This window comes from Bos indicus, chromosome 11 (assembly GCF_029378745.1).
Source record: "Bos indicus isolate NIAB-ARS_2022 breed Sahiwal x Tharparkar chromosome 11, NIAB-ARS_B.indTharparkar_mat_pri_1.0, whole genome shotgun sequence".
Classification (NCBI taxonomy): domain Eukaryota; kingdom Metazoa; phylum Chordata; class Mammalia; order Artiodactyla; family Bovidae; genus Bos; species Bos indicus.
In genome coordinates, this window is record NC_091770.1 from 86,589,460 (window position 1) to 86,617,136 (window position 27,677).

Consider the following 27,677-nt stretch of genomic DNA (forward strand, 5'->3'; position numbering starts at 1 on the left):
CCTGACATCCATAGGCAGAGGGGCCTGACGATGTCTAAGTTCTGGAGAGTTTGCTACAAGTCAACCCCACTAAGGGCTTCCCTAGTGGCTCAGTGCTAAACAATCTGCCAGCCCACGCAAGAGACGAAGGAGACTCAAGTTCGATCTCTGGTCTGGGAAGATCCCACATGTTGTGGAGCATCTAAGCCGGAGCGCCACAACTACTGAACCTGTGTCCTAGAGCCCGGAGTCACAACAGCTGAGCCCAAGCACTCCAGAGCTTGTGCTCCACAAGAGAAGCCACTGCAATAAGAAGCCCACGCTGCAACAAACAGCCCCCACTCTCAGCAACTCGACAGAAGCCCAGGCAGCAGTGAAGACCAGTGCAGGCAAAAACAAATAAATTCAAACCATTTTAGAAAGTCACCCATCAAGCAGCCCAGTCATCGTGCCCAACCGCAGGGATCCCAGGACTCACAAGTGAAGAGTGTCACCAGAATGGTGCAACCCACAGCCCTCCCAGAAGACACCAGGGTGACAGCAGAAGGGCAGATCACAAATGGGAGGATAGAAGACTCAGAACTGCCTGTAAGTGTGCTTACTCAAGCTGGTGATGGAATAAATCCATACTCAAACAATCGCACATCATTTTCATTTTGCCAGGGAAATGAACAATGGTTTCTAAAGGCACTCAATTGACAAGGGTCTGATGAAATGACCTGTTCTTGCAACCTCTCTGGAAAACAATTTAGCAATATATACAAACAACTTTAAATATGTCTCCATCCCCTGAATCAGTAATTCCACTTTTGGAAGTGCAACTTTAGGAGGTAACCAAAAATGAAGACAGAGATTTATGCCAAGATGCTAATTAAGGTGGTAATTATAGTAGAATCATCTGTGCTTGATTACCATAAAAAATAAAATGAAACAAGCCCTCCTCCCCCATTAAAAATCCTTAACATTAGAGTCATGGGAGTATGACCATAACATAATCTGCCCACCCAGAATCACTGCATGGAGTCACAGCTGGAAGGGCCTTTAGGGACCAAGGTGAGGTAGGGACTTGCCTAAGATTGCACAGCTCCATGGGAACTGACCAGGACAGAAACAAGGCCTCTAGGACAGCTTGATCCTCCCTGGGAGGGGACTGCAATGGGTACTGGGTTTTCTTTGAGACAACATTCTGGAATGTGATGGTGGCAATGGCTGGACTGGGCTTCTCAGGTGACTCAGTGGGTAAAGAATGCACCTGTAATGCAGGAGACACATGGTTCAATCCCTGGGTCAGGAAGGGCCCCTGGAGGAGGGCATGGCAACCCACTCCGGTATGCTTGTCTGGAGAATTCCCATGGACAGAGGAGCCTGGTGGGCTACAGTCCATGGGGTTGCAGAGTGGGACATGACTGAAGAGACTGAGCATGCATGCAATGGCTGGACTACCTTGTAAACACACTAGAGATGAATGAATTTCATACCTTAAGGGAGTGAATGTAACAGTGTGTGAATTATACCTCAATTTAAAAAAAAAAAAGTCTCAGCCTTGTTCTTGGCTTCCAGGGTAGAGACCCAGCCTGGAGAATGTCAAGGACTGGTTTGGCCCCTTATGCTGGATATTGTCACCTTCCCCAGAGTTCCTTGGCTCCACCCTCTTCTTTCCCATCACCACTATATTTTAGCTACCAGAAATCAGCCCAGGCCCGGCTCTGGGTCACTGTCCTAGGCAGGTCATGCTGTCTTTGTCCAGATTTCCTCCAGCACCCAACTCTGGGCTTTCTTTGCCTCTCCCAACCCAGCCTCCAGGTGTCCATCCCTCCTACGGCAGCCAGGGGGATCTCTAAAAATACACATCTTTGCATGCCATTGTATTGCTTAAACTCTACCAGTGATTTCCCAAGAAGTTCAAATATTGACGTTCATACTCCTTAGCAGAGTTTACAAGAACACCCCGCCCTGTCTGGCCTCCTTTTTCTCCACCCTCCTCCTCTCCCTTGCCCTTCCCAGGCCAGCCTTCTGGAGCCACTTGGATGCTACTAACTCTTTCTAACAGCCCAAGTGCCCCTTCCTCAAGGCAAGGCACCCCTAACAAGTACAGTCAGCATTGGCAAACACCCCCACCCAAAACTGGTTGCTTTCTGCACTCAGCAAAAAAACATACTGCGCCCGCTAAGCACCAGGCACTGTTACGGGAAACAGTAGTGAACAAACAGACCACAGCTGCTGTCCTCATGGGGTTGACACCAGGAACCTCCCTCCTCCATATACATGATCACCATGCAAAAGTGCTCTGGTCGCCACTAAGCAAAGAGATCTCTGAAAGTTTATTACTCCCGCTACCGTCAGCTGCTGCAAAATACAGGGGCTCCGAGAAAACACACAGATGACCAGCAGATCCTGGCTGCCCAGCTGGACAAGTGCCTGAGGATATGAAGCAGGACATCAGTCCAGCGCTCCTCAGAGCCACAGGGCTCCCTGTCTTTCCTGCTTCACTCATGTCCCACCTAGGATCCAGATGGCCTCTTTACTCCTTCACCTCATCTCCCGGAATGTGACCTTTGCAAAGAATGAGCATTTCTTTAAAAAAAAAAAAAATCAGTATTCTTGAGAATTCCCTGGTCCAGTGATGAGGACTGCCTCCATACTTCCACATAAGGGGGAAAGGGTTCGATCCCTGGTTGGGGAACTAAGATTCTGCAAGCTGTGGCATGGTAAAAAAAAATTAAAATGAAAATCAGTATTCCTTATTTATACAAAATAGTATTCAATGCAGCTGTTATTTCAAGCTTAGTCCAAGCAAAGGGGCCACGGCCTGGGACTCCAGGATCTGATCTGGCCCTCCTCCAAACCATACCCATCCCCCAGGGTCAGGAAACGATGCAAAGGTTTAAGGGTCACAGTCTGGGTAGCAAGATCCTAGCTGCCTCAAGGGGTAAGTATTTACCCAAAAGAAATGAAAATTTGTCAATACAAAAATAGCACATAATACATGGGTATTCACAACTTAAACAGTCCAAAACTGGAAATCTTCCAATGGGTAAATAAATAAACTATGGTTTACCTATGAAATGGAATACTACTCAGGAGTAAAAAAAAAAAAAAAAGGAAACATTAATATACATACTGCAGCACAGAAAAATCTCAAATAATGAAGCAGAGTGGAAAAACCAAACCAAAAAAAGAATACTCACCATATTATTCCACAAGGTCTAAAATATGTGTGCACTCTTACGGTGGTAGAAAGCAGATTAGTGTTGAAGGAGGAGATGCAAAGAGCTTCTTAGGGTAACAGATATGTTCATTACCTTGACTGTGGTGATGGCTTCACTGGTGTATATACGTCAAAACTCTTCATTCAAACTGTACAGCTTAAAAACCTGCCATTTATTGCACATCATTTATGTCTAAATAAAGCCACTTAAAAAAAAAAAAAAGCCCACACTACATTGAGGCAGCATTTCTTACCTACCAGGTTCGTAACGATCCCAAAATTTGACAGCACACTTCATTAGAAAGATTGTAGGAAAATGGGGGACTCTTAATTCCACTGCTAATGGAAATTCAAAATGGTCAGAGAAATCTGATAACGTCCATTAAAATTACGGAGCCATCTGACCCAGGACCCAGCAATTTACTTCCAAGAATTCATCCTGGAGATACACATGCATAATTGTATGTGCAAAGGAATGATGCAGGAGCAAGATTATACCCTGCGGCACTGTTGGTAACAGGCCCCCTTCTCCATAAAAGTGAATAAGCCAAGTGTCCACCTCTAGGGCTGACTAATAAACCTCCCCCACGTGGAATGCATGGTAGTTTAAAACCAAGAAGGTTCTCTATACACTGATGGAGAAATCTCTCCCAGGATATACTGTTAAGTGAAAAAGAACCAAGATGCTAAACATGTGGATTATGACTTTGTATTTGAAAGTGTGTTAGTCACTCAGTCATGTCTGACTCTGTGCGACCCCATGGATCCCACAGGCCCATCAGGCTCCTCTGTCCATGGGATTCTCCAGGCAAGAATACTGGAGTGGGTTGCCATTTCCTTCTCCATTGTATTTGAAAAGGGAAAAAATAAAAATATATGCTGGAATTTGCCTCTACTTGCATAAAGAAGCATCAGAAATGTATCCAAGCAATTCATACAAGCGGCTTCCTAAGCAGGGGCTGGGGAGGGCTTGGATGGGCAGGGTTTAAGGGAGACTTCTCATGTAAAACCTTTTATATTGTTTTGCCTTTGATACATGTGAATGTATTACCTGTTCAGAAAACAAAAACAACCTTGTTATAAAGGTTGTTTTAAATATAAATATCTATATTTATATTAAAAGATATTTTATCTTTTAAATATAAATTTAGAATCCCTGGCCTTAATACTTCCTAGAAGTATGTCAGGATCCAATGGGCTAATAGCCATATAAATGCTATTGATAACACAGGTCCTCAAAGTCAGAAGCCCACCTGACTCAGGATTACAATGAGTACTTCCTTAAAATGCAGATTCCTAGGTCCTACCCTAAATGAACCTAATCAGCATCCCTGGAGGTGGTGCCCCAGGACCCATAAATTTTTCAGGTTCCCCAGCGGATAGAACAGGTGCTAGAAGAGATGGCCCACTACCGTGAGATGGACGTGTACCCAGTAAATATTGACTCAGCACCGGCTCTGTGCCAGGCTCCGCTCTAGGAGATACACACAGAAATACCACCCCTGTTTCCTTAGGGCAGATATTCCATTAGACACACAAACAAGGAGAGTATTAAATAGTGGTGCTTTCCAGGTGGCGCTTATGGCAAAGAACCTGTTTACCAATGCAGGAAGTTCGATCCCCAGATCAGGAAGTTCGACCCCCAGATCGGGAAGATCCCCTGGAGAAGGAAACAGCAACCCACTCCAGTATTCTTGCCTGCAGAATCCCACAGACAGAGGAGCCTAGTGGGCTACAGTCCATGGGGTCGCACAGAGTCAGGCACGACGGAAGTGACAGCATGCATGCACACGTGGAAGGCAGAGAATTAAAATAAAGGACCTAGAGGGACTCGGCCTCTGGAGGAGGTGACATTCTAACTGAGATGGGATGAGGTCAGGGTCCCCCCCCCCGCACCGTCTTCAGTGTGGAGTGGCAGGTGGGGGCCTTGTAGGCTGGGGGAACGGGTTGTGCAAGACCAGATGGAGCCAGCATCATGGGAGGTGATTGGGCCAGTGAACCTTGAAGGGGACACCCAGGATCCGATAGTTAGGGGTCTGGGAGCCAGTCAAGTGTATGTGTTTTCTACTGTGGGCACTGGAAAACCACGAGGGGTCTTCCAGCAAAAAAAAAAAAAAAGTCACATATTGTTTTTTAAAAAAGATAACTGGGGCTGCTGTGTGGGCAGTGATGAAAAGCGGGCAGGAGACACATCAAGGGGTTGTTGCAAAAACACAGAAGGCGTTGAAGGTGAACTGGAGGAAGGCAGAGCAGTGGATGGATACAGGACAGGTTTGGGAGGCGTAGGCCATAGGGCTCAGTCCTCACTGGGGTCTCAAGGGGATGGTCAGAAACGAGATGCCCAGACTGTTTGCTTGAATACAGGTGCCTGGACCCCAGGAGCCTTTGACTGAGGTGAGAGAGACCACAAAAGAGGAGAAAGGACATATATAAGCTGTCCATCAAGAATGACATGAAGCCAGTGCCCAAAAAAGAACCATTTAAAGCTGCCCCTGAAGCCCCTGAAAACAAGTCTCGTGAAGAGTGTGATGTGGACAGGGCCGGGCTGAGGTCTGGAGAACCGTTGCGTCATGGCTCCCAGGAGCTGGCCCGGGTCTAAAATGAAAGGGCCTGATGCTATATTTCCCCTCCAGAGAGTCACCCTGTGAGTTTCACAGCGTTGCTTGAGGCTGGCGCTCGCCTCCTACACAGAAATCAACAACCCTCCTTCCCTTCAGGTGACTTCTGGCTTGGTGAGAGCTGCTGGGAGCTGGCTGGGGGGCTGTCAAAGCAGCGACTGTCCCAGCAGGGCCTGAAGGAGGAGGGAGAGCCAGGGCAGGAAGGCAAGAAGTTAACCGCCATCTGCCCAGAAGAGAGAGAAGCAGACTGACCAGGTGAAGGCCTGATGCTCATCAGCTAAGTGGCTGAACTCTGAGAACATCAGGGTTCTCATCTAGAACATGGTGAGGATCCATGAGGGAACACAGAAATGGTGGTGGTGGTTTAGTTGCTAAGTCGAGTCCGACTCTCACGACCCCATGGACTGTTGCCCACCAGGCTCCTCTGTCCAAGGGATTCTCCTAGCAGGAACACTGGAGTGGGTTGTCATTTTCTTCTTTTTTTTTTTTTTTTCATTTTCTTCTTCAAGGCATCTCCTCAACCCAGCGAGGGAACCTGCATCTCCTTCATTGGCAGGCAGATCCTTTACCACTGAGCCACCAGGGAAATGGAAGGCACCTAACACAGTGCCTGGCATATGGCATACAACAGGCAACCAGAGCATTCAGTTCAGCTCAGTCGCTCAGTCGTGGCTGACTCTCTGCGACCCCTGTGACCCATGGCCTCCCTGTCCATCACCAACTCCCAGAGTCTACCCAAACCCATGTCTAACAAGTCGGGGATGCCATCCAACCATCTCATCCTCTGTCATCTGCTTCTTCTCCTGACGTCAATCTTTCCCAGCATCAGGGTCTTTTCAAATGAGTCAGCTCTTCACATGAGGTGGCCAAAGGATTGGAGTTTCAGCTTCAACATCAGTCCTTCCAATGAACACCCAGGACTGATCTCCTTTAGGATGGACTGGTTGGATCTCCTTGCAGTCCAAGGGACTCTCAAGAGTCTTCTTCAAAACCACAGTTCAAAAGCATCAATTCTTCGGCGCTCAGGTTTCTTTATAGTCCAACTCTCTCATCCATACATGACCACTGGAAACACCACAGCCTTGACTAGACGGACCTTTGTTGGCAAAGTAATGTCTCTGCTTTTTAATATGCTGTCTAGGTTGGTCATAACTTTCCTGCCAAGGAGTAAGCATCTCTTAATTTCACGGCTGCAATCACCATCTGCAGTGCTTTTGGAGCCCAAAAAAATAAAGTCTGACACTGTTTCCACTGTTTCCCCATCTATTTGCCATGAAGTGATGGGACCAGATGCCATGATCTTAGTTTTCTGAATGTTGAGCTTTAAGACAACTTTTTCACTCTCTTCTTACACTTTCATCAAGAGGCTCTTTAGTTCCTCTTCACTTGCTGCCATAAGGGTGGTGTCATCTGCATATCTGAGGTTATTAAGATTTCTCCCGGCAATCTTGATTCCAGCTTGTGCTTCTTCCAGCCCAGCGTTTCTCATGATGTACTCTGCATATAAGTTAAATAAGCAGGGTGACAATATACAGCCTTGACGTACTCCTTTACTGATTTGGAACCAGTCTGTTGTTCCATGTCCAGTTCTAACTGTTGTTTCCTGACCTGCATATAGGTTTCTCAAGAGGCAGGTTGGGTGGCCTGCTATCCCCATCTCTTTCAGAATTTTCCACAGTTTATTGTGATCCACACAGTCAAAGGCTTTGGCATAGTCAATAAAGCAGAAATAGATGTTTTTCTCGAACTCTCCTGCTTTTTCGATGATCCAGCGGATGTTGGCAATTTGATCTCTGGTTCCTCTGCCTTTTCTAAAACCAGCTTGAACATCTGGAAGTTCACGGTTCACGTATTGCTGAAGCCTGGCTTGGAGAATTCTGAGCATTACTTTACTAGCATGTGAGATGAGTGCAATTATGAGGTAGTTTGAGCATTCTTTGGCATTGCCTTTCTTTGGGATTGGAATGAAAACTGACCTTTTCCAGTCCTGTGGCCACTGCTGAGTTTTCCAAATTTGCTGGCATATTGAGGGCAGCACTTTCACAGCGTCATCTTTCAGGATTTGAAATAGCCCAACTGGAATTCCATCACCTCCACCAGCTTTGTTCATAGTGATGCTTCCTAAGGCCCACTTGACTTCACATTCCAGGATGTCTGGCTCTGGGTTGTGAAGATCTTTTTTGTACAGTTCTTCTGTGTATTCTTGTCACCTCGTCTTAATATCTTCTGCTTCTGTTAGGTCCATACCATTTCTGTCCTTTATTGAGCCCATCTTTGCATGAAATGTTCTCTTGGTATCTCTAATTTTCTTGAAGAGATCTCTAGTCTTTCCCATTCTGTTGTTTTCCTCTATCTCTTTGCATTGATCGCTGAGGAAAGCTTTCTTATCTCTCCTTGCTATTCTTTGGAACTCTACACTCAAATGGGTATATCTTTCCTTTTCTCCTTTGCTTTTTGCTTCCCTTCTTTTCACAGCTATATGTAAGGCCTCCCCAGACAGCCATTTTGCTTTTTTGCATTTCTTTTTCTTGGGGATGGTCTTGATTCCTGTCTCCTGTACAATGTCACACACCTCTGTCCATAGTTCATCAGGCACTCTGTCTATCAGATCTAGTCCCTTAAATCTATTTCTCACTTCCACTGTATAGTCATAAGGGATTTGATTTAGGTCATACCTGAATGGTCTAGTGGTTTTCTCCACTTTCTTCAATTTCAGTCTGAATTTGGCAATAAGCAGTTCATTATCCGAGCTACAGTCAGCTCCCGGTCTTGTTTTTGCTGACTGTATAGCGCTTCTTCATCTTTGGCTACAAAGAATATAATCAGTCTGATTTCGGTGTCAACCATCTGGTGACGTCCATGTGTAGAGTCTTCTCTTGTGTTGTTGGAAGAGGGTGTTTGCTACGACCAGTGCGTTCTCTTGGCAGAACTCTATTAGCCTTTGCCCTGCTTCATTCTGTACTCCAAGGCCAAATTTGCCTGTTACTCCAGGCAACAGACTTTGACTTCCTACTTTTGCATTCCAGTCCCCTATAATGAAAAGGACATCTTTTGGGGGTGTTAGTTATAGAAGGTCTTGTAGGTCTTCATAGAACTGTTCAATTTCAGCTTCTTCAGCATTACTGGTTGGGGCATAGACTTGGATTACCATAATATTGAATGGTTTGCCTTGGAAACGAACAGAGATCATTCTGTCGTTTTTGAGATTGCATTCAAGTATTGCATTTCGGACTCTTTTGTTGACTATGATGGATACTCCATTTCTTCTAAGGGATTCCTGCCCACAGTAGTATATATAATGGTCATCTGAGTTAAATTCACCCATTCCAGTCCATCTTAGTTCACTAATTCCTAGAATGTCGATGTTCACTCTTGCCATCTCCTGTTTGACCACTTCTAATTTGCCTTGATTCGTGGACCTAACATTCCAGGTTCCTATGCAATATTACTCAAAGCATGGAGCCTAGCAAAACAGGGAAGTGACAACCAGAAGCATCCCCAGACACTTCTCTGGGGACTCAAGACCAGAACAATATAACAGAAGCACCAGAGAACATCACAGGGAGTCATAACCATCACAGACCTTTGTGATTCAGCAATAAGAGTAGCAAAGTGCACCAAGATTAGAAACATAAACAGCGGTTATGGAAATCATTGATACTGTTGCACCAACAGATATATATCAACTCTATACAAGGAAAACTAGAGACAACATCCGTATAAGGCATCCATATAGGCACCCATATAACACGTAGAAAAAGCAGCAAAGAAAACTTCAAATTTCCAAAGATAGAAGTAGCACTTATCTCATTTTTTTATTCTCTAACAACAAAGCAACAAAAGTACAAAACAAAAACAGAAACAGCAACAAAAAAACTCAACAGTCTAGAAATTTTATAATATTGCATAACACATAGAAAAAAATTGATAATGAAAATTCCACATGCCAACAATTATGTAATATGCCGAGAAAAATCCATTACCTTAAACATCACAGAATGAAACAAAAAGAACATAAATGAACGCAGCACATAAACCAGTTATGTTTGCAGAAAAGAGCAAGAAAACAAACCCAAACAAAACAAGAGGAAGGAAGATAAATGCAGAAATGTGAAAATTAGAAATCGTAAGAGTGTAAGATTGATTTTTAAAAATTGAGGAAAAAAAGCTGCTTCTCATAAAGAGTGAGATAGGTAAACTGTTGGATGATGGCCTTATCAAAGAAAACACCAAAAAAAAAAAAAAAGAGAGAGAGAGAGAAATTAGCAGAGACTATCACAAAACACAAAAGTAGCTGATTCTATGCAAATAACTTGGAAAAGTCAACAATGTGGATTATTTTTGAGGAAGATGAAAATTTACCAAAATTGATACACTTCTCCCAAAGAGGAAACTTGAAAATCATGGAAATTTGGAGGAACAGAACTACTCCTAAAAGTGCAGTAAGCCCCAATACCTCAGAGTGACGTATTTTAAACTTTCCAGAAACGGATCATCCCGTCACCATTTAAAGCAACAGTTCTCAGTCTCAGCACCGAGACCAGCAGCATCAGAATCACCTGAGAACTTGCAGAAATGCAGATTCTGAGGTCCCGCATCACAGCTACTGAATCAGAAATTCTGGAAGGAAAGCCCAGAATCTTCCATATGATTCTGACCCACACGGCACTCTGAGAGCCCCTGTTCAAATGTGCTGCACCCAGGGTAGTCTCCAGCAGCACCAGTATCACTGGGGAGCTGGGAAAAAATGCAGAATCCTAGGCTCAGCCCATGCTGAGTTGGACTCTGCATTTTGCCAAGATCCCCAGGGGACTCAGGTGTCTGAGCTTCCCAGGTGGTGCTAGTGGTAAAGAACCTGCCTATCAGTGCAGGAGACCGAAGAGATGGGGGTTCCATCCCTGGATTGGGAAGATTTCCTGAAGGAGGGCATGGCAACCCACTCCAGTATTCTTGCCTGGAGAATCTCACGGACTGAGGAGCCTAGTAGGCCACAGTCCATCCGGTTGCAAACAGCTGGACACGACTGAAGCGACTTAGCACATCTACAACTCTAGGCCAGGGCTGTGCAATAGAAACAGAACTGAACCAGATGTACCATATAAAATTTCTAGTAGCCACATTTTAAAAAATAAAAGAAACTAAATTGATTTTTAAAATATATTTTATGGACTTCCCTGGTGGCTCAGTGGTAAAGCATCTGCCTGCCAATGTAGAAGACACAGGTTTGATCCTGAATTGGGAAGATCCCCTGGAGAAGGAAATGGCAACCCACTCCAGTATTCTTGCCTGAAAAATTCCATGGACAGAGCAGCCTGGCAGGCTACAGTCCATGGGGTCGCAAAGAGTTGGACATGACTTAGTGACTAAACAACAAAACACAGATCAACAGACTGACCATTAATGGGCGAGTTGTTGAATTTGGATCAAAGGTCTATTCCCCTCTACTCCCCCAGCCCACCCAGTTCTTTCCAGAACCTTCTGTCTGGGCATGTTTCCTCATCTGGAACATGAAAGAGTTAGATTAGATCTCTAAAGACCTTGTCAGCTCTAATATTCCAGGATTCTTTCTTCTGTTCATTCATTCAGCTGGTTTTCAGGAGCTTACAGTCTAGCTGGGAAGACAGTCTTCCAATGATGCCACAAGAAAATATACAAGGGCGCCATGGAGGGTGTTATGAAGGAGGGGACAGGTGTGCTCATTGGTACTGGGTTGGCCAAGAAGCTCATTCGGGTTTTTCTGTACCATCTTACAGAAAAACCCAAATGAAATTTTTGGCCAGCCCAATACTAGTAGAGTCTGAAGGTGGCGGCCGAGGTTGGGAGATGAGTCTGGGGGAGCTGAAAGGGGGGAAACAGGCAATAACAGGGAGAGTAGAATGTGGGGAAGGCTAGCCATTCCAGGGAGCAGGAAGTCAGCTCACATGCAGTAGGACGACCGAGCCCTGAGGAAAGCATAAACAGGCATTCAGCTGTTATTTGTCCAGCCAATCTAAGCTGCGTCAATGCAGATAATCTTGACCTGATATTCTTGCAGGGGCAGAGAAGAGAAGTTTGGGTAATATATTTTGTTTGTCTCTGCTGCTGCTGCTGCTAAGTCGCTTCAGTCATGTCCGACTCTGCGACCCCAGAGACGGCAGCCCACCAGGTTCTGCCGTCCCTGGGATTCTCCAGGCAAGAACACTGGAGTGGGTTGCCATTTCCTTCTCCAATGCATGAAAGTGAAAAGTGAAAGTGAAGTCACTGAGTCGTGTCCAACTCTCAGCGACCCCATGGACTGCAGCCTACCAGGCTCCTCCGTCCATGGGATTTTCCAGGCAAGAGTACTGGAGTGGGGTGCCATTGCCTTCTCCATGTTTGTCTCTAGAATGCCCTTTGAAGAGCTGACTCTCTAAGACCTGCATCACTAAACAGACATCCACACTTGGATATGGAATCTTTCATCAGCCAGCCCGCACAGTCAGCTTCACAGAACCATGTGGTTAAAGAAAATCCACCAGTGACTCTGCAGACCAGGTAATGCTCTCAGGGGCAGGTGACAGTTACCAAAGCACCAAAGAAACTCATGAGGTGCCTCTGACAGCCCAAGTGCCAGTGAAATGTAATACCTTAACCAGCACCACAAAACAGGCTAAGATACTGAGAAGACCTCAAACAGAAAAGGAAAAAAAAAGGGGAGGGGAGGAAGGAGGGCTCTTTCAAAGGGAAAATCATTTGGTTTCTCAAATGTTCGTGAATCAAAATGTAAACACAGGGTAAATTACCAAAGACGGTACGGGGCAATCAATCAAAAATAAAAGGAAGGCTCCAGTAAGCAAGCAAAAGCTGCCTTCCAGCTACACGGAAAAACACTCTAGTGCCCCAGGTAAATAAATAATAAAAGGATGTGGAAACAGTACACCTTGAAAACTCCTGATCCTACTCTGCTCTCCTAACCAGAAGCAGTGCTGACGGGTTCATGCTGCCTGGGTTACATTCCCGGCTAGCCTTTATTTATCTAATAATACTTGCGTCCTTCTGACTGAAGCTGATCTTTGTATTTTATCAGTGTTTCCCATTATTTTACCCCAAGCTCCAGCATTAATCCCCAAACAAAAGTTATCTGACCTCTAGACTGGATGAATGCTAGAAATAAGAATTTCAGGGTATTCAGTCCACACCACTTTTCTTCTCCTGATAGGAAGGCTCTTGGGAATATGTACCCACAAGGAAAAAAATACAACAAGGCACAGTGATTTTCATTCTGCCATACCTCACTCTGTTTATATATTAAATGAAAAAACTCTTTCATTCATTCAGATGCTGTTTCACAATTACAGCCTTAATCTGCCTTGCTCATTATTTTCTTAAACACAAGTCATTTGTGTAACCAATAGGCACAGGATAAAACTCTAATGCTTACTGAAAAAAACCAAACCAAAAAACAAACAAAAAAGGAAAGTGGAAGTGATAATAATCTAAGGTCACAGAATTTTATGAGAGGTAGAAGGGGCTCTGGTGAATAAGGAAGAACTTAAGGACATGCACCTTTTTAAGGAAGAAAACTGGTAGCAAAGGTCTAGAAAAATTAAAATGTTGACTAGCTGTCATTTCTGTAGCAGGCCTAGGAACATTTCACACTTTTCCTTTCTTTTTCTCTTTTTTAACAATTTACTCTCCTTAGGCCAATGCTGCTGTACCTTCACTGCACAGCATCCTGCTGTTTGTCAGGGCTGCCAATAAAAGGCATCGCCAGCCCAGGAGAGGGGGCCAGGCGCCTCAGTATTTGTTAGACCCACCTCCCCATGGGGTGGAGCAGCCGTCGAAAGGAGCCGATATTAAGGGACCAACCCACTTGTTTCTTGGATGTCAGTGATTCTTAGAACACGTCCCGGGATTTGATCACTCTTGATTCAACATGATTTGACTCCCCTTCACTCTTCCCTGAAAGCACAGAGATGATCACTACTATCCCATTTTACAGATGAGGAAGGTGAAGGTTTTCTTTCTCGAGAACTGTGAGCTACAAACTGCCTGATGATTAGGATTGCCTTTTTGTGGTTAGTCCAACATCCCACGCAGAGCAAGATGTTACTAACAAAGGGCTTCTTTTTATTCTTAGGTGATGGGTGGCTGAACAGGAAGTAGAACACAGAAAATGTAATTTCTAGCCCATGGCACCAAGCTACAGATCAGAAACCTCTAGTATGATCACTAGAAATCCTAGTTCTCAATTTCCATTAAAATGAATCAGAAAAGGCCATAGCATCCAAATCACCATTCCCCTGAGAAGGTAATAAAAGCACATGTCCACAGTCCCTGAACATAGGCAACTGTGGGTGGCTAAATGGTAAAGAATCCACCTGCCAATGTTGGAGGCATGGGTTTGATCCCTGGGTCGGCAAGATCCCACATGCCTGGGAGCAACTAAGCCCCCGTGCCATGAGTACCGAGCCTACCCGCTGCAAGTACTGAAGAACCTGTGCTCCGAAACAAGAGAAGCCACGGCAATGAAAAGGTCTTGCACTGCAACTAGAAAATAGACCCGACAAGCTGCAAGTAGAGAAAAGCCCACGCAGCAGTGAAGACCCAGCACAAGCCAAAATAAATAAAATTAAAAAAAAAAAAAAGGAAACCCTCTACAGAGGATCAAGCAGCCAAAACCTGGTCTCCCTTGGACATGCAGAGTGGTAGGTGTACGCCCTGGCCCCTGAAGACTCTTCTGTCACCCATTTCATCCGTATTGTTCTTAGAACCAAGTGCAAACGGTTGTTAAACCACAGAGTTTCATCTACACGAAGACAAGGTAGTATTATTATTTAAAACCTACCTGAAAGATAAATTATGGCAACTCCATCTGGTGTAACATTATAGCGGACTAGTTAATGGTGAGATCCAAAGTACAACATACAAAGGGAAAAGCATGTAAAATGTGTGAATCCCATGGACAGAGAAGCCTGGTGGGCTACCGTCCATGGGGTCAAAAAGAGTTGGATGTCACTTAGTGAATTAACAACAATAATGATCTAAAATATTTCCCAATGATTATGTACCAGATTTGTAATAATTTTTTAAAATAAATGATTTTAAGGTTCTAAAATAATTATCCCACTCCTACATGCACACAAAGAAGTACAAAAAAGGAGGGTCATTACAGCGTTGTTTACAATAGCAAAACACTAGAAAACTTAAATGTCCATCAATAGGAAAATTCAAATAAATTAGGTTACATTTAGTCAAGGTAATACAGCCATTTTTTTTTTTTTTAATAATTATGGGCTGACATGAAATTATCTCTAAGAAATGGGATTCAGGGCGGGGAAACAAGGTGCAGGATATATGCTATCATTTGTATAAAATTATTTTTAAGAATATGCTCATATTTATGGGTACAGGTACAGACTGTCTCTGGAAGCCTTTCCTAAAAATTATAATAATATTGCCTTAAAAAAGGGAAAACAAGAGGACAGGAAACTGGAAAACAGGTGAGAAGAAAGCAGATTTTACTGGACAGCTTTTCTTTGTAATTTGAATTTTTAATGATGTGCATGTGCATATGTTCCTACAAAAACCAACCCAAACCAAAAAAAAAAAAAACAAAACCCAAAAAGCTTTTGGCGGGGGTAAGCTGCATCATATTTTTCTAAGTGTTTCAGCACCTTATTCCATAGTCCTTTGAATGGCAGCCCCCTAAAAAAACATGCTGCCTGAGCAAGCAAATCTCCTCAAGGTCTCCAGCACCCTCATGAAGACCCACCCAGCTCTTCCTGTGACGTCCAGGGCCAGCCAAAGCAAAAGCACTGTGTCTTCTGACAACATTGGCACATTCTCACTTGTATGTAGTAAATAAGAAATATTTTACCTTTCAGCAAAGACATCAAGCTTCGCCAACTCATCAGAGAGGCCGACAAGGGAATCCAAGGTCCCCACCTAGAAAGATGGGAGAGCAGTCAGGGGCTCAGACTTTGTAGCAGAGGGGTGGGGGAGTGCCCTTTCAACTCCAGGGCAGGGAATTCTCTAACTTCCATCCTGGCTTAGTTTTCCTTGGTCAATGGTCAGACTGGAAACCGAGAAGGGCTCTCAAGAGAAACCAGTGGATTTGGGAATATTATTGTTATTACTATTATTTTATTTTTCGGCCAAGAGGATAAACTGTCATTTCAGCCACAGGAAGGAGTGACTATGTGTCCTGGTCTCAGCTAACTGTCCCCTAAGAATGGAAGTCTGGGGGACTCCCCTAGCAGTCCAGTGCTAAGACTCCACACTTCCAATGTTGGGGGCGCAGGTCTGAACCCTGGTTGAGGAACTAAGATCCCACATAACTGAGTGGGATAAAATTTTTTTTAAAAAGACAGAAAAAGAGAAAGACAGTCTGCTCTTCAGGGGATTAATCCTCAGAGCTGAGGAAAAGATGTGACAAAAAGCCAATCAAGGAAGTTACCATTTCTGAAAGCCTTTCTCCTCCAAGTTAGTACGGCCAAGCCTTCTGTCTGGCCCTCTCTGCTGTTATTAACAATGACCTTTCTGGGGCAAGCCCAGCTTTTCCTCCCGCTCTCATTTAGGAAAGTCCTTTTCTTTTCAGGATAGATTACTTATGATGACCTGTTTCTTCATGTGGAAATTGCTACCGTGTCCAAAATTGTGTTTAAAGGTCTACTCACAGAATCAGAAGGAAACAGTTCGTTCTCACATCCTCAACCACTCATCAGACATTGAGAAGTAATTAGGAAACCATGAAGCCTGGATATTCCTAGAAGTGTTATTCCTTTTCAAAGGACTTGATTTTAAGTAACTTTAGGCAGAAGTCATGTCTTTTTTAAATCTTTGTACCCTTGGACTAATACAATGCCTCACATGTAGTAAGTAAGCAATGAGTGGATGCTTCATTTACTAAGCTTCACATATGTGACCATGGACAAACAATGGCAGGCTGGAAAAATCAGCAAGAAATGGGCTTAGAAGCCAATGTTGCTGCTTAACAGTTCCACAGCCCCAGTCTCCTTCCTCAGCCCGTCCTGATCTATAATGTGGGAGTGGTGACGATGCACTTAAAGATGTTGTGTCCAGGCCTCCAGTGTACTGCTCCATAAACTCTAGCAAATGCAGTAGCCTCATCAACAAGGATGCAGCTCTTTCACCAGACAGGCAAACTGAGGTTTAAAAGAGGATTATATAGCAATTCACTAAAAGAACTGCCTCTGGGAGCTTAGCAACATCCCTCCAGAACCTGGGGCTTCCCAGGTGTCGCTAGTGGTAAAGAACCTGCCTGCCAATGCAGGAGACATAAGAGATGCAGGTGCGATCCCTGGGTTGGGAAGATCCCCTGGAGGAGGACATGGCAACCCACCCCAGCATTCTTGCCTGGCAGGCTACAGTTCATGGGGTTGCAAAGAGTCGGACAGGACTGACTGTTAGCACACACGCACTCCAGACCCCAAGAGATATTTGTAGGGCAGAAAGACTGCCTTACACTTCTTCTCTTGGAGGAAGCATGGCAAACAGTCTACTCTTTTTGAAGTTAAGAAGACTACACAGGGACTTCCCTGGTAGTCCAGTGACTAAGACTCCATGCTCCCAATGCAGGGGGCCTGGATTCAGTCCTTGGTCACGGAACTAAGATACCATTTGCCACATCTAAGAGTTTGCTCATTTGAAAAAGACCCTGATGCTGGGAAAGACTGAAGGTGGGAGGAGAAGGGGACAACAGAGGATGAAATGGTTGGATGGCATCAATGACTCAATGGACATGAGTTTGAGTAAACTCCGGGAGTTGGTGATGGACAGGGAGGTCTGGCGTGCTGCAGTCCATGGGGTCGCAAAGAGTCGGACATGCCTAAGCGACTGAACTGAAGAGTTTGCTAAAGATCCCACAGCGTAGCCAAATAAATAAATTTTTAAAGGATTACCAAATTTATTTTTTTTTACGATTTCACATCTTGATCCTGTCATGTCTGTTTCATTTTAAAATCTCTTTCCACCATCTACGCAGTTATCGCTGAACCTCCTTCCTTCTCTCTCCACCAGAACCAGAGGGATGCTGGATTGCCCATCTTGCTCCCAGCCCAAGAATGCAATCAAGGATGAACATCTCCAAGCCTGCACATTTAAACCATGTTGGTTTTCTTAGATGTTGAAGACAGAAAGGATCTGAGAACAACTCCTGAGGACCCAAGTGTGTAAGACACCCTTTCTATCTTTTGAAGACAAGCCACACCCTTGTCTCCTGCTCATTCTGTCCGTGGCTCTGTGTCCACAGTTACCACAGTTAATTTGGGACTGTTCGTGAAGCCCCCACCCAGGCCAGTCCCATCCGGACCCCCCTGTCCAGCCTCACACCCAGGCTGAACCTTAGCGTTGTTGGCTTTGATATATTTTTTCTTCTTGGCTTTCCAGAAGACACCCACCCCAGCCCATGACCTCCTTCCTCCTCCCCAGGAAATTGTACCTTGAAGTCAGGAATCGTGAATTTGGTGTTATAAGACAGGTTAGACTTGGAGGTTACTGTGTTCATTCTCTCCAGGGCTTGTAAATTTTCCTTATCTCTGGGGGCAGAAATTAACCAAAACTCCGACATGTTTCCAGTCTTCTTTGATCCAGCTACTAACCAGGACCACAGCAACACACATAAACAGAAAGAGGAGGAAACAAGAGTCAAATATCTCTACCAGTTCACCACTCCCTTCCCTCAAAATTAATCCTCTCCGCTTTTCCCACTTCCCATTTGTTCCTTCTCTGACCTTCCAGTTTAGATTCTATAGCTCCAAGGACAGCCATGTGCCCCAGGCTTATCTCCACCTGGAAAGCCCTCGGGTCTTCACAAAGACTCCCAAAAATCCTCCTTCCCTCGGGTGATTCTGACTGGTTTTGAGGGGAGGAGGAGGAGGACTGCGGTTTCTGTCTCTCCTATTTCAGAGAAAGACCCACACCAGATATCACAAAGCCGGGGACAGTAGCCTGGGTTTGGGCACCTCCTGGACTATTTTTCTCCCTTTCCTGGGATGCAGGATGGGAGGGGGGGCCGTGGGGGTTGCGTGTGTGTGTGCAAGGATGCAGGAACCAGACAGGAGGCACTTCCACAAAGGGCAGCCTGGGCAAACCCAGATCTTAACGGATCAACCTTGACATTGAAGCTAGTTTTAAAAGACTTCAAGGGACTTCTCTGGTGGTCCCGTGTCTAAGATTCACGCTCCCAGTGAAGGGGGGTGGGCCAGGGGCCTGGTGAACTATGCTGTATCTAAGACCCAGTATAGCCAAGTAAATACGAAAAAAAAAAAAAAAGACTCCAGAAAAACCTCTCTTTTTGTAAACTAAGGTTGGGGGGGAGGGAAAGAGAGGGGACTATTAAAGTCATTTTTCCGCAAGACTAGGTGTCTATTCTGCAGAGGTGGGTAACATGCTGAGAGTCTGGTTGGAAGTTTCTGTCCAGCGTCTAAAGTCGATTCGTTCTGTTCATTCAAATGTGTGCACACCCACACCTTTCTCCCCTCGGCTTGTTCTTCCCTTCCATCTCCTCCCAAAGCAGCTCCCGGGATGGCCACGAAAAACCCCTGGATAATAATAGCCAGAGTCCCATCATGCAGGCTCTTCTGGTCGACCCCCGTCTCCCTCCACTCCAAGACAATCTTCACCCCTCCTAACCTCGAGCACACCGAACGCAGTTCCTTTCGCTTTCGATCGCTGATGGCCTGGGGACAAACTGGCCCCGAGGAGATGCCACCTGCCCTGGCCCCTGGGAGGGCACAGCAGAGGCGCCAGCTCCCGGGTTCCCACGGAGAAAACTCGTGGAGGGCGCGCGTGGGCCGAGGAGGAGCAGGGACCAAGGACCAAGGGGACGCGGGCAGCGCGCTCTGGTCCCCCGGGTCGCGACGCGCGCCCTCTCCCCTCGCCGCCTCGGCTCCCCGAGCCGCCGCGCGTCCTTACCGGGAGCCCGCGGGCCGCGCGAGCACACAGCGGGCGAGCACGGGGCCGAAGCGCACGGCCGGCTCCCGGGAGGCAGCGGCTTCTGCGCGGCGCCCCGCCCTGAGCTTTTATCCAAGCGGCAGGCGGCTCCCGCCCCGCCGGGTATTTGCATACCCGGCAGCCCGCCTCCAGCCGCCGCCGAGGCCGGGGGCGCGGGGCAGCTGGGGCCACCGTGTCGCGCGAGGGAGAGGCGGATGTTCCCTTCGCGTCTTGGCCAGATCCCCGATCCCCGATCGCCTTGGGCTGGGGACCGGCGGGATTCTGGAGAGCATCAGACGGGGGTCCCAACCCCGCAACGGAGCAGAGCGGAAGACCGAGAGAAACACGGGAGGCGCTGGGGACCCGGACACCTGCCCTCCCCGCGTCTCTCCACCCTCTACTCCATCCCTGGACAGCAACCGGGGACCGGGTCTCAAGGGGGATCACCAAGAGACAGAACTGACCTGTCTGTTGGTGTCTGGAAAGCGCCACGACAGGTTCGTATATGTTTTGGAACACTCACCTGGGCAGAGGAACAGTCTTGCTCTGGACGTGGGCGTGAGCTTGCCCTCGGTTGCCAAGGAAACTGTCCACCGCAGGGCGCGCCCACCGGACTTGACCGCCTTTGTAATTGCAGTGACTATAGTAGGAATTTATCAATAAAACTACAGCGTAGTACCGCGGCTTGAGCTCATAATCCGTGCTGTTTGAAAACAAGAGAGGGAACCCCCCAAAACTTAACGTGTGAATGTTTAAAGAAAAACAAAAACACCTCTAAGAATTCATTTTCTCTGGAGGCTAGGAGGAAACTATAGTGCATCCTTCTTCGTGCATGGTATTTTCAGTGGTTTCTGGGAAAGATTAAAATCTCCAAATTATTTTTTAGGGGGGAGAGGATGTTGAAGAAATTTCAGTGTGTCCCTGAGTGTGGGCTCCCCCTTGCCACCTGAAGTTAGCCAGACTGGCCACCTGCTACAGGGAATGCTTTCAGACCACTGGAAAGAAGCCTAAGGCATAGGAGCCCCAGATGCAGGATGGAAAGGTGAGTTTTAAGGTCACAGCAGGTGGCCCTGCAATCCTATTGTGGAGCTGGGAATGGCAGGTCGGAACTCCCAGCAGCTGTCCACTGCATCATCGTGATTGGGACATGTGGGCACATTAGTCAGTCCTTGCGACATTTCCTCCCAAGGGAGGACACCTGAAACCAAGGATGAGGAAACCCAGTGTGTACAGGAAGGTTAAGTGGCAATTCCAGGGAAGGAGTGGCCTGGTTGGACATTGACGTGGGATCTAGTATTTTGGACTTTATCTGGAATGCCGTTCTTTCCAGCCAGGGAAGACAGATCCCTTCGAGTCAGGCTCCCCTGGTGGCTCAGACAGTATAGAATCTGCCTACAACGCAAAAGACTTGGGTTCGGTCGCTGGGTCAGAAAAATCCCCTGAAGAAGGGAATGGCAACCCACTCCAGTATTCTTGCCTGGAGAATCCCATGGACAAAGGAGCCTGGTGGGCTTCAGTCCATGAGGTTGCAAAGAGTTGGACGTGACTGAGCAACTAACACACAGAGTTGGGAGCAGACCTCTTTTATGAACAGCAGCATCAATGCCCACAGATGTTGCCGGAATTGCTGGTGTCACGTGACTGACAAGTGGCAATGCTGTGAGTGGAACTCAGGCCTCTGATCCAAACCCCATGTCCTTCCGACTGCTCCCAGAAAGCCTGCAGCCTGGTCCTCACTGTGAGAACCTGTGCTTTCCATCTCAGTCCAGGTTTTCCCATCCTTCCTTGTTCAGAGACCTGGCTTCTCAGAGATTGGGCAGCGTGTTTAGAAGTGTCCCCAACTTTGCTTATGAATCCTTTTCTTTTTATAAATCTGATTTCCTCTTTTTTGGTGAAATAAAAGTCTGACATGAATTAACTCCAGGATATCTGATAAAGAAAAGAATAAGAACTGTAGTCTTGCTCATCTTACTCAGAATCTGCAATCTTTCTGGTCTTTTGCATCTATTTAAAAAAAAAACACTTAATTATTTATTGTTGGCTGTGCTGGGTCTTCGTTGCTGCGAAGGTTTTCTCTAGTTACAGAGAGCAGGGGCTATCCTTGGTTGTGGTGCTTGGGCTTTTCATTGCCATGGCTTCTCTTGTTGAAAGTACAGGCTCTAGAGCTCGAAGGCTATATTTCCACAATTTAAAAATAACCACTGTTAACATTCAAATTGCCTCTGTTATTTTTTTAAATGTATATTCATATATACAAATATGGGCTTTAGGACATGACAGAGGTTATATGTTATACATAAAGTTTGGCATCCTGCTATGGATTGCTTTTTGGAGATAAAAATAAATTTATCAGTCTATGTTATCACTAATTTACCACACCAGAACTTGAGTCAGATACATTTGATTTCAAAGGCAAATAAAGAGATCTTGCTGAACAACTTACATCTTAAAGAAAAAAAAGAGAGAAAGACAGAGACAGAAACAACTCTTGTCTTGCCCAGGGCTTTTTGATTTACAGTTTTCAAGACAGTATATGTACTTATCCATTTTGAATCAAGGTGTTATTCTCCTGTTTCTCTATAAAGTGAGATCACTTTTTAACAGAAAGAGAGAGGCATCAACCAAAAGTTGTAGAGCCTGATCCTTTAGGATATTGTGAAGTGAAAGTCGCTCAGTCGTGTCCGACGCTTCGCGACCCCATGGACTATACAGTCCATGGAATTCTCCAGGCCAGAATACTGGAGTGGGTAGCCTTTCCCTTCTCCAGAGGATCTTCCTAACCCAGGGATCAAACCCAGGTCTCCCGCATTGCAGGCAGATTCTTTCCCAGCTGAGCCACAAGGGAAGCCCCCATTAGATTATTAGGAGAATATAAAACAGCATTCCCATCCCATACATCAATAGAACAAAAGTGGTTTCCTTCCATATATTAGCCTGAAGCAGCATTTAACACCCATGTTCAAATTCTCCACCCCCACTCCCAAAGTCTCTGAAAGCTGCACTAAGTTGAAGTGCCTTGACCAACATTTATAAAATACCCCCAGGTTACGAAAATAAAAATAGGTTTATAGACACAGTTCTGGAAGAACCCAGGTTGCAACCCAGGTTAAAGAATGCTATCTCTTCCTGGGAAAAAAAAGGCTGGGGAGGAAATGCCATCAGCCTTGAATCATCTCTAGCGTATTATGAATTTGGCTTTGGCTAAATATTCCAGAAGTATTTCTGCAGCTGTCACTGGCTGTGCACTGAGCCAGCTAAATCATGCACAAGGGAACAGTCCCATCAGGTTCGGGAACTAGAAGGACAAGGCTGGTCTTTTTGGTCTGTTGTCCACTGGCCTCTCCCACACGGTGCCCTCTTCCTTACTGGATGGAGACAACCCTTCTCAAAGATGCATGATTCCACCTGCAATCGGCTTGGGTGATTTTTTTAGACTTTGCTGAGAAGGATCCAGGGAAGTTTTTCTGAAGGGACAGGTCTCTAGAGGAGAAAAATGCAAGCCCAATTGTCCCTGGAGTGTCAGCATGGTGTTGTAGGAAGAGATTAGGCTTTGGAATCAGATAATCTGATAAACTGCTTAACCTCGCTGAGCTACAGGGTTCCTATGTTTAAAAAGGAGGGCATGGAGAAGGAAATGGCAACCCACTCCAGTATTCTTGCCTAGAGAATCCTGTGGACAGAGGAGCCTGGTGGGCTGCTGTCCATAGTGTCGCACAGAATCAGACACAACGGAAGCGACTTAGCATGCATGCCTTGGAGAAGGTAATAGCAACCCATTCCAGTATTCTTGCCTGGAGAATCCCAGGGACAGAGGAGCCTGGTGGGCTGCTGTCTATGAGGTCGCACAGAGTCAGACACGACTGAAGCAGCTTAGCCAGCAGCAGCAGTGCCACAAAGTGAAAATATAGGTCACTAACTACAAACCACCAAACGGTTCCATTTCCACTTAAACCAAGGTTGTACACTTTATGTCTGAACTTTTTTTTTATTTTTTGTCTTCATTCATATCTTGGTAGTTTTCCCTGCTTTCCAATAAAGTTTTTCTATGAGGGCAAACAAAAAAAAAAAATAAAAATAAAAAGGAGGGCAATTATGCTTGCCTTTCAGGCCTGCTCTGAGGATGAGAGAAAATAGTGTTCGAAGCACCACAGTCGGAGCCTGAGAACCAGCTGTGCTCAGTAAACATTCCCTTCATCTCTCACTCCCTCTGCTTTCTTAGAAGGTCTCTAGGGGTTTATGTTTGGCATATTATTTGCCATTATGTTTGTATAGTATAAGAATCCCTTGTTATTGCCCAACATTTTTCTCTAGGGACTCAGAGTACTTTGATCTTCATTTTGTCATATAGCCAATACCCTTGTGATTTTAAGGACAGCATCCTGATGGTGTTCATTGTTTTTCTTGAAGAAAATAAGGCCGAGGAATTCTCATGATTCCTTTACTCAAGTACACAGAGATAAGTGTTCATTTCATTTAACAAGTTTTTTTTTAATTTTTTTCTCCAGTATCTTCCAGCCTCCGTGGAGTTTGCAAAAATAAATCAGTTTTCAGACCCGTGGTAGAGCAAAACAAGCATGGTAAACAGAATTTCGAGCTGTCCCAACTCATGAAGCTATGAATACAAAACACGGAGCAGGATGTGGCACATGCATAAAAATGAGATATAAACATTCAAGAAGTGCCATGATCCTCATTTTACAGATGAGGAAACAAGCCCAGGGAGATTAAGTGAGTCAACTGAGAGCACAGTCAATGGCAGGCCTGGGACCTGAACTCCATTCTTCTGAGTGTTACACAATATCTAAACGACTCCTCCAGCCCAGAGAAGCAGCTTCTAACACACTATGTGGAGTTCAATTCCTGGCTCTTCCACTCATCAGCCAAGTGAACTTGCACAGTTAGGGCTCAGGGGGCTGTAAAGTGGGAATAATAATCGTTCCTGTTTTATAACTTTTTTCTGAAGATTAAACAATAGGGCTCAGCGACTGGTCCGTACCAGTCATCGCTCAAGGTGTGCTCTGAGTATCAGCCACCTTAAAAAGCACCTCTCTCTTCTTGGCCTCTTTTTCTCCTTTTGTTTCTCATTTCCAAGTTCCTTTCCCCCACTCCTGGGTTCTTTTGGAAGATCCTGATTCTGCCCAGTTGTAAACACGTGACCCATCTGTCACTCCTGCGTTCAGTCACTTCTAACATGTCTTTGATGCAGTTAATCCCGGAGGAAGGAAGGAGTGGCCAGTGCTTGAGGAGGAGTCTCCCAGCTCCAGCAAAGAGAACCCACCATTGTTTCAAGCTCTGCCTTGGACTTGAGAGGATCTGACCTCAAGTCTCCAGTTCTGTCATGGATCAGCTGTGCCCTTTCCAAGTACAAGCTCCTGTAGTCAGGTTTCCTCGCCTATAAAATGGGGACATCAAGGTCCTGTGGTTTTCCTTGTGTATGTGCTTCATTGCTCAGTCGTGCCCTAGTCTTTGCAACCCCCTGCTCTGTAGCCCGGAGAAGGCAATGGCACCCCACTCCAGTACTCTTGCCTGGAAAATCCCATGGATGGAGGAGCCTGGAAGGCTGCAGTCCATGGGGTCACTAAGAGTCGGGCACGACTGAGCGACTTCACTTTCACTTTTCACTTTCATGCATTGGAGAAGGCAATGGCAACCCACTCCAGTGTTCTTGCCTGAAGAATCCCAGGGACGGGGGAGCCTAGTGGGCTGCCGTCTATGGGGTCACACAGAGTCGGACAAGACTGAAGTGACTTAGCAGTAGCAGCAGCTCTGTAGCCCACCAGACTCCTCTGTTCATGGAATTTTCCAAGCAAGACTACTGGAGTGGGTTGCCATTCTCCTTTCCAGGGGATCTTCCCAATCCAGGGATGGAGCCCACGTCTCTTTCATCTCCTGCACTGGCAGGTGGATTCTTTACCATTGAGCTACCAGAAGTTCAATAAAAATGGAAATAAAAATGGCCTGTGTGTGTGTGTGTGTGCGTTAGTCACTCAGTCATGTCTGACTCTTTGTGGCTTCATGGACTGTAGCCCACCAGGCTCCTCTGTCCATGGGATTCTCCAGGCAAGAATACTGGAGTGGGTTGCCATTCCCTTCTCCAGGGGATCTTCCCAACCCAGGGATCGAACCTGGGTCTCAGGCATTGCAGGCATGTTCTTTACCGTTTGAGCCATGAGGGAAGCCCAAAAATGGCCTGGCCAAATATTCAAATGTTTAGATGTGGAAATAAATAAACATCTGTTGCAACCCAAAAGGACTTTCCTAGCTTTATTACAACCTTTGAAAAACATGAAGTGAATGTTTTCTTGTGTTCCATTCTGTTCTTCATTCCTTCATTTCAGTAGCTTCCTAATAGCCAATCCAAAGCATATCTTACATGTTCTACTCTGTAGCACAGGGAACTCTATTCAGTCCTCAGTCCTCTGTAATGGCCTATATGGGAAAAGAATCTAAAAGAAAAGAGTGGGTATATGTATTAATATAACTGATTCAATTTGCTGTACACCTGAAATGAATGCAACGTTGTAAATCAACTATACTCAAATAAAAATTTTAAAAATAAATAAATTAAAATATATCTTATATCTGCCTACTTGTCTTCTTTCTTTTGATTCTTCTACGTCATTATCATCTTTACTCTCATCTCCTGTAGCAGATGGAATAGTGTTCTCCCCACTAGAAATACACATCCACCCTGAATCTCAGGTGCAGAAGTTTCGTGCTCGCTCAGTCATGTCCAACTCTTTGTGACCCCATGGACTGTAGCTGTCAACTCTTCTGTCTATGGGATGGACACTATTTAGGAAAAGGGTCTTTGCAGATATAATTAGTTAAGGATGTTGGGATGACATCATACTGGATTTATCATAAGAGACAACACAGAGACACATGGGCAAGAAGACATGCAGATAGAGGCAGAGACTGGAATATTTCACCCCCAAACAGGCCACTTTGGCATATTGATTACTTTGAATGAAAGGCACTTGAGACACATCAGGGGCAAGAAGGACACTGATTTTGCTCTTTTTCCTGAAAGCAGGAGATAAAGCTCCCGTATGAAAGTGTCCTCCTTGATCCAGGGGGAAGAAAGACTTTCTTATCACTAGAGATGGGCGGGGTTGGGGGTGGGGCTGGGGGGAGCTGGGGACTAAGATCTGTACCAACATCCTTGTTAAACTAACCCTTATCTTCCAAGGTTACTTCTTCACCATTTACTACCCCTCAACATAAGCCCCTTTGTCTTCTCCATTTGTCACAGATTCCTTGTGTGCTTGTCTGAAAGATGTAAAAGCTTCCTGCTCTTGTTTTTAAAAATTGTGTGCTTTTCTCCTGTTAATTTGTTCTGTGTCAGTTTAATTCTTAGGCCCAGCCGGAGACCCAAATACGATTGAAGAGAGTTTTCCCCTCTTACAATTCTACTTTAAGTTTATGACCATGAACCCAAGTTGAGCCCCTATGTGATGCCACTTCACACTCAGCAAGAGACCTATAATTTAAAAAGGAAAACAAGTGCTGATGAGGATATGAGAGGAGTTGGGGCCGTCATACACTGTTGGTGGCAATAAAAAATGGCTCAGCCACCTTGGAAAACGGTTTGGTAGTTTCTTAAATGTTAAACACATTTACCGGATGACCCAGCAACCTCACTCCCAGGTATACAGTGAAGAAATCCAAACTACATACGCACAAAAACTTGGACAAAAATGTGAACAGCATCAGTCATAATACCCCAAAACAATTCAAATGTCTATCGACTGATGAACAGGTAAATAAAATGTGGCATATCCACACAATGGAATATTATTTGGCAATGAAAATGAGCAAGGGTGGGGAGTTCCCTGGTGGACTAGGGGTTGGGATTCTGGGCTTTCATTGTTGTGGCCAGGGTTCAGTCCCAGGTCAGGGAACTGATAACCAGGCAAAAAACAAACAGAAAGGAGTGGGGCGCTGATACTCGCTTC

General features: G+C 45.5%; 1 protein-coding gene and 1 long non-coding RNA gene across 13 annotated transcripts in view; one reads left to right on the top strand and one right to left on the bottom strand.

Moving 5' to 3' along the window:
* The window catches only part of ATP6V1C2 (ATPase H+ transporting V1 subunit C2), a 60,599-nt gene extending 40,259 nt beyond the window's left edge, over positions 1 to 20,340 (bottom strand). For 2 of the 11 annotated variants that reach the window (XM_070799135.1, XM_070799133.1), the window contains exons 1-3: positions 19,702 to 19,805; positions 18,227 to 18,381; positions 15,644 to 15,711 (exon numbers count right to left, since the gene is read on the bottom strand). In XM_070799135.1, the coding sequence (XP_070655236.1) occupies positions 15,644 to 15,711; positions 18,227 to 18,355 (197 nt within the window). In that variant the 5' untranslated portion in view covers positions 18,356 to 18,381; positions 19,702 to 19,805. The other 9 variants (XM_070799136.1, XM_070799134.1, XR_011569406.1 and 6 more) reach the window with 8 other exon arrangements.
* On the top strand, positions 19,890 to 26,298 carry LOC109565808 (uncharacterized). 2 transcript variants are annotated; one of them, XR_002181700.2, is made up of 3 exons: positions 19,890 to 20,216; positions 20,606 to 20,761; positions 24,225 to 26,298. It is a non-coding gene; the product is annotated as an uncharacterized lncRNA (long non-coding RNA). The 2 variants fall into 2 exon arrangements; XR_011569407.1 differs by having other exon boundaries at positions 24,926 to 26,298.
* The last annotated feature ends 1,379 nt before the right edge of the window (positions 26,299 to 27,677 follow it).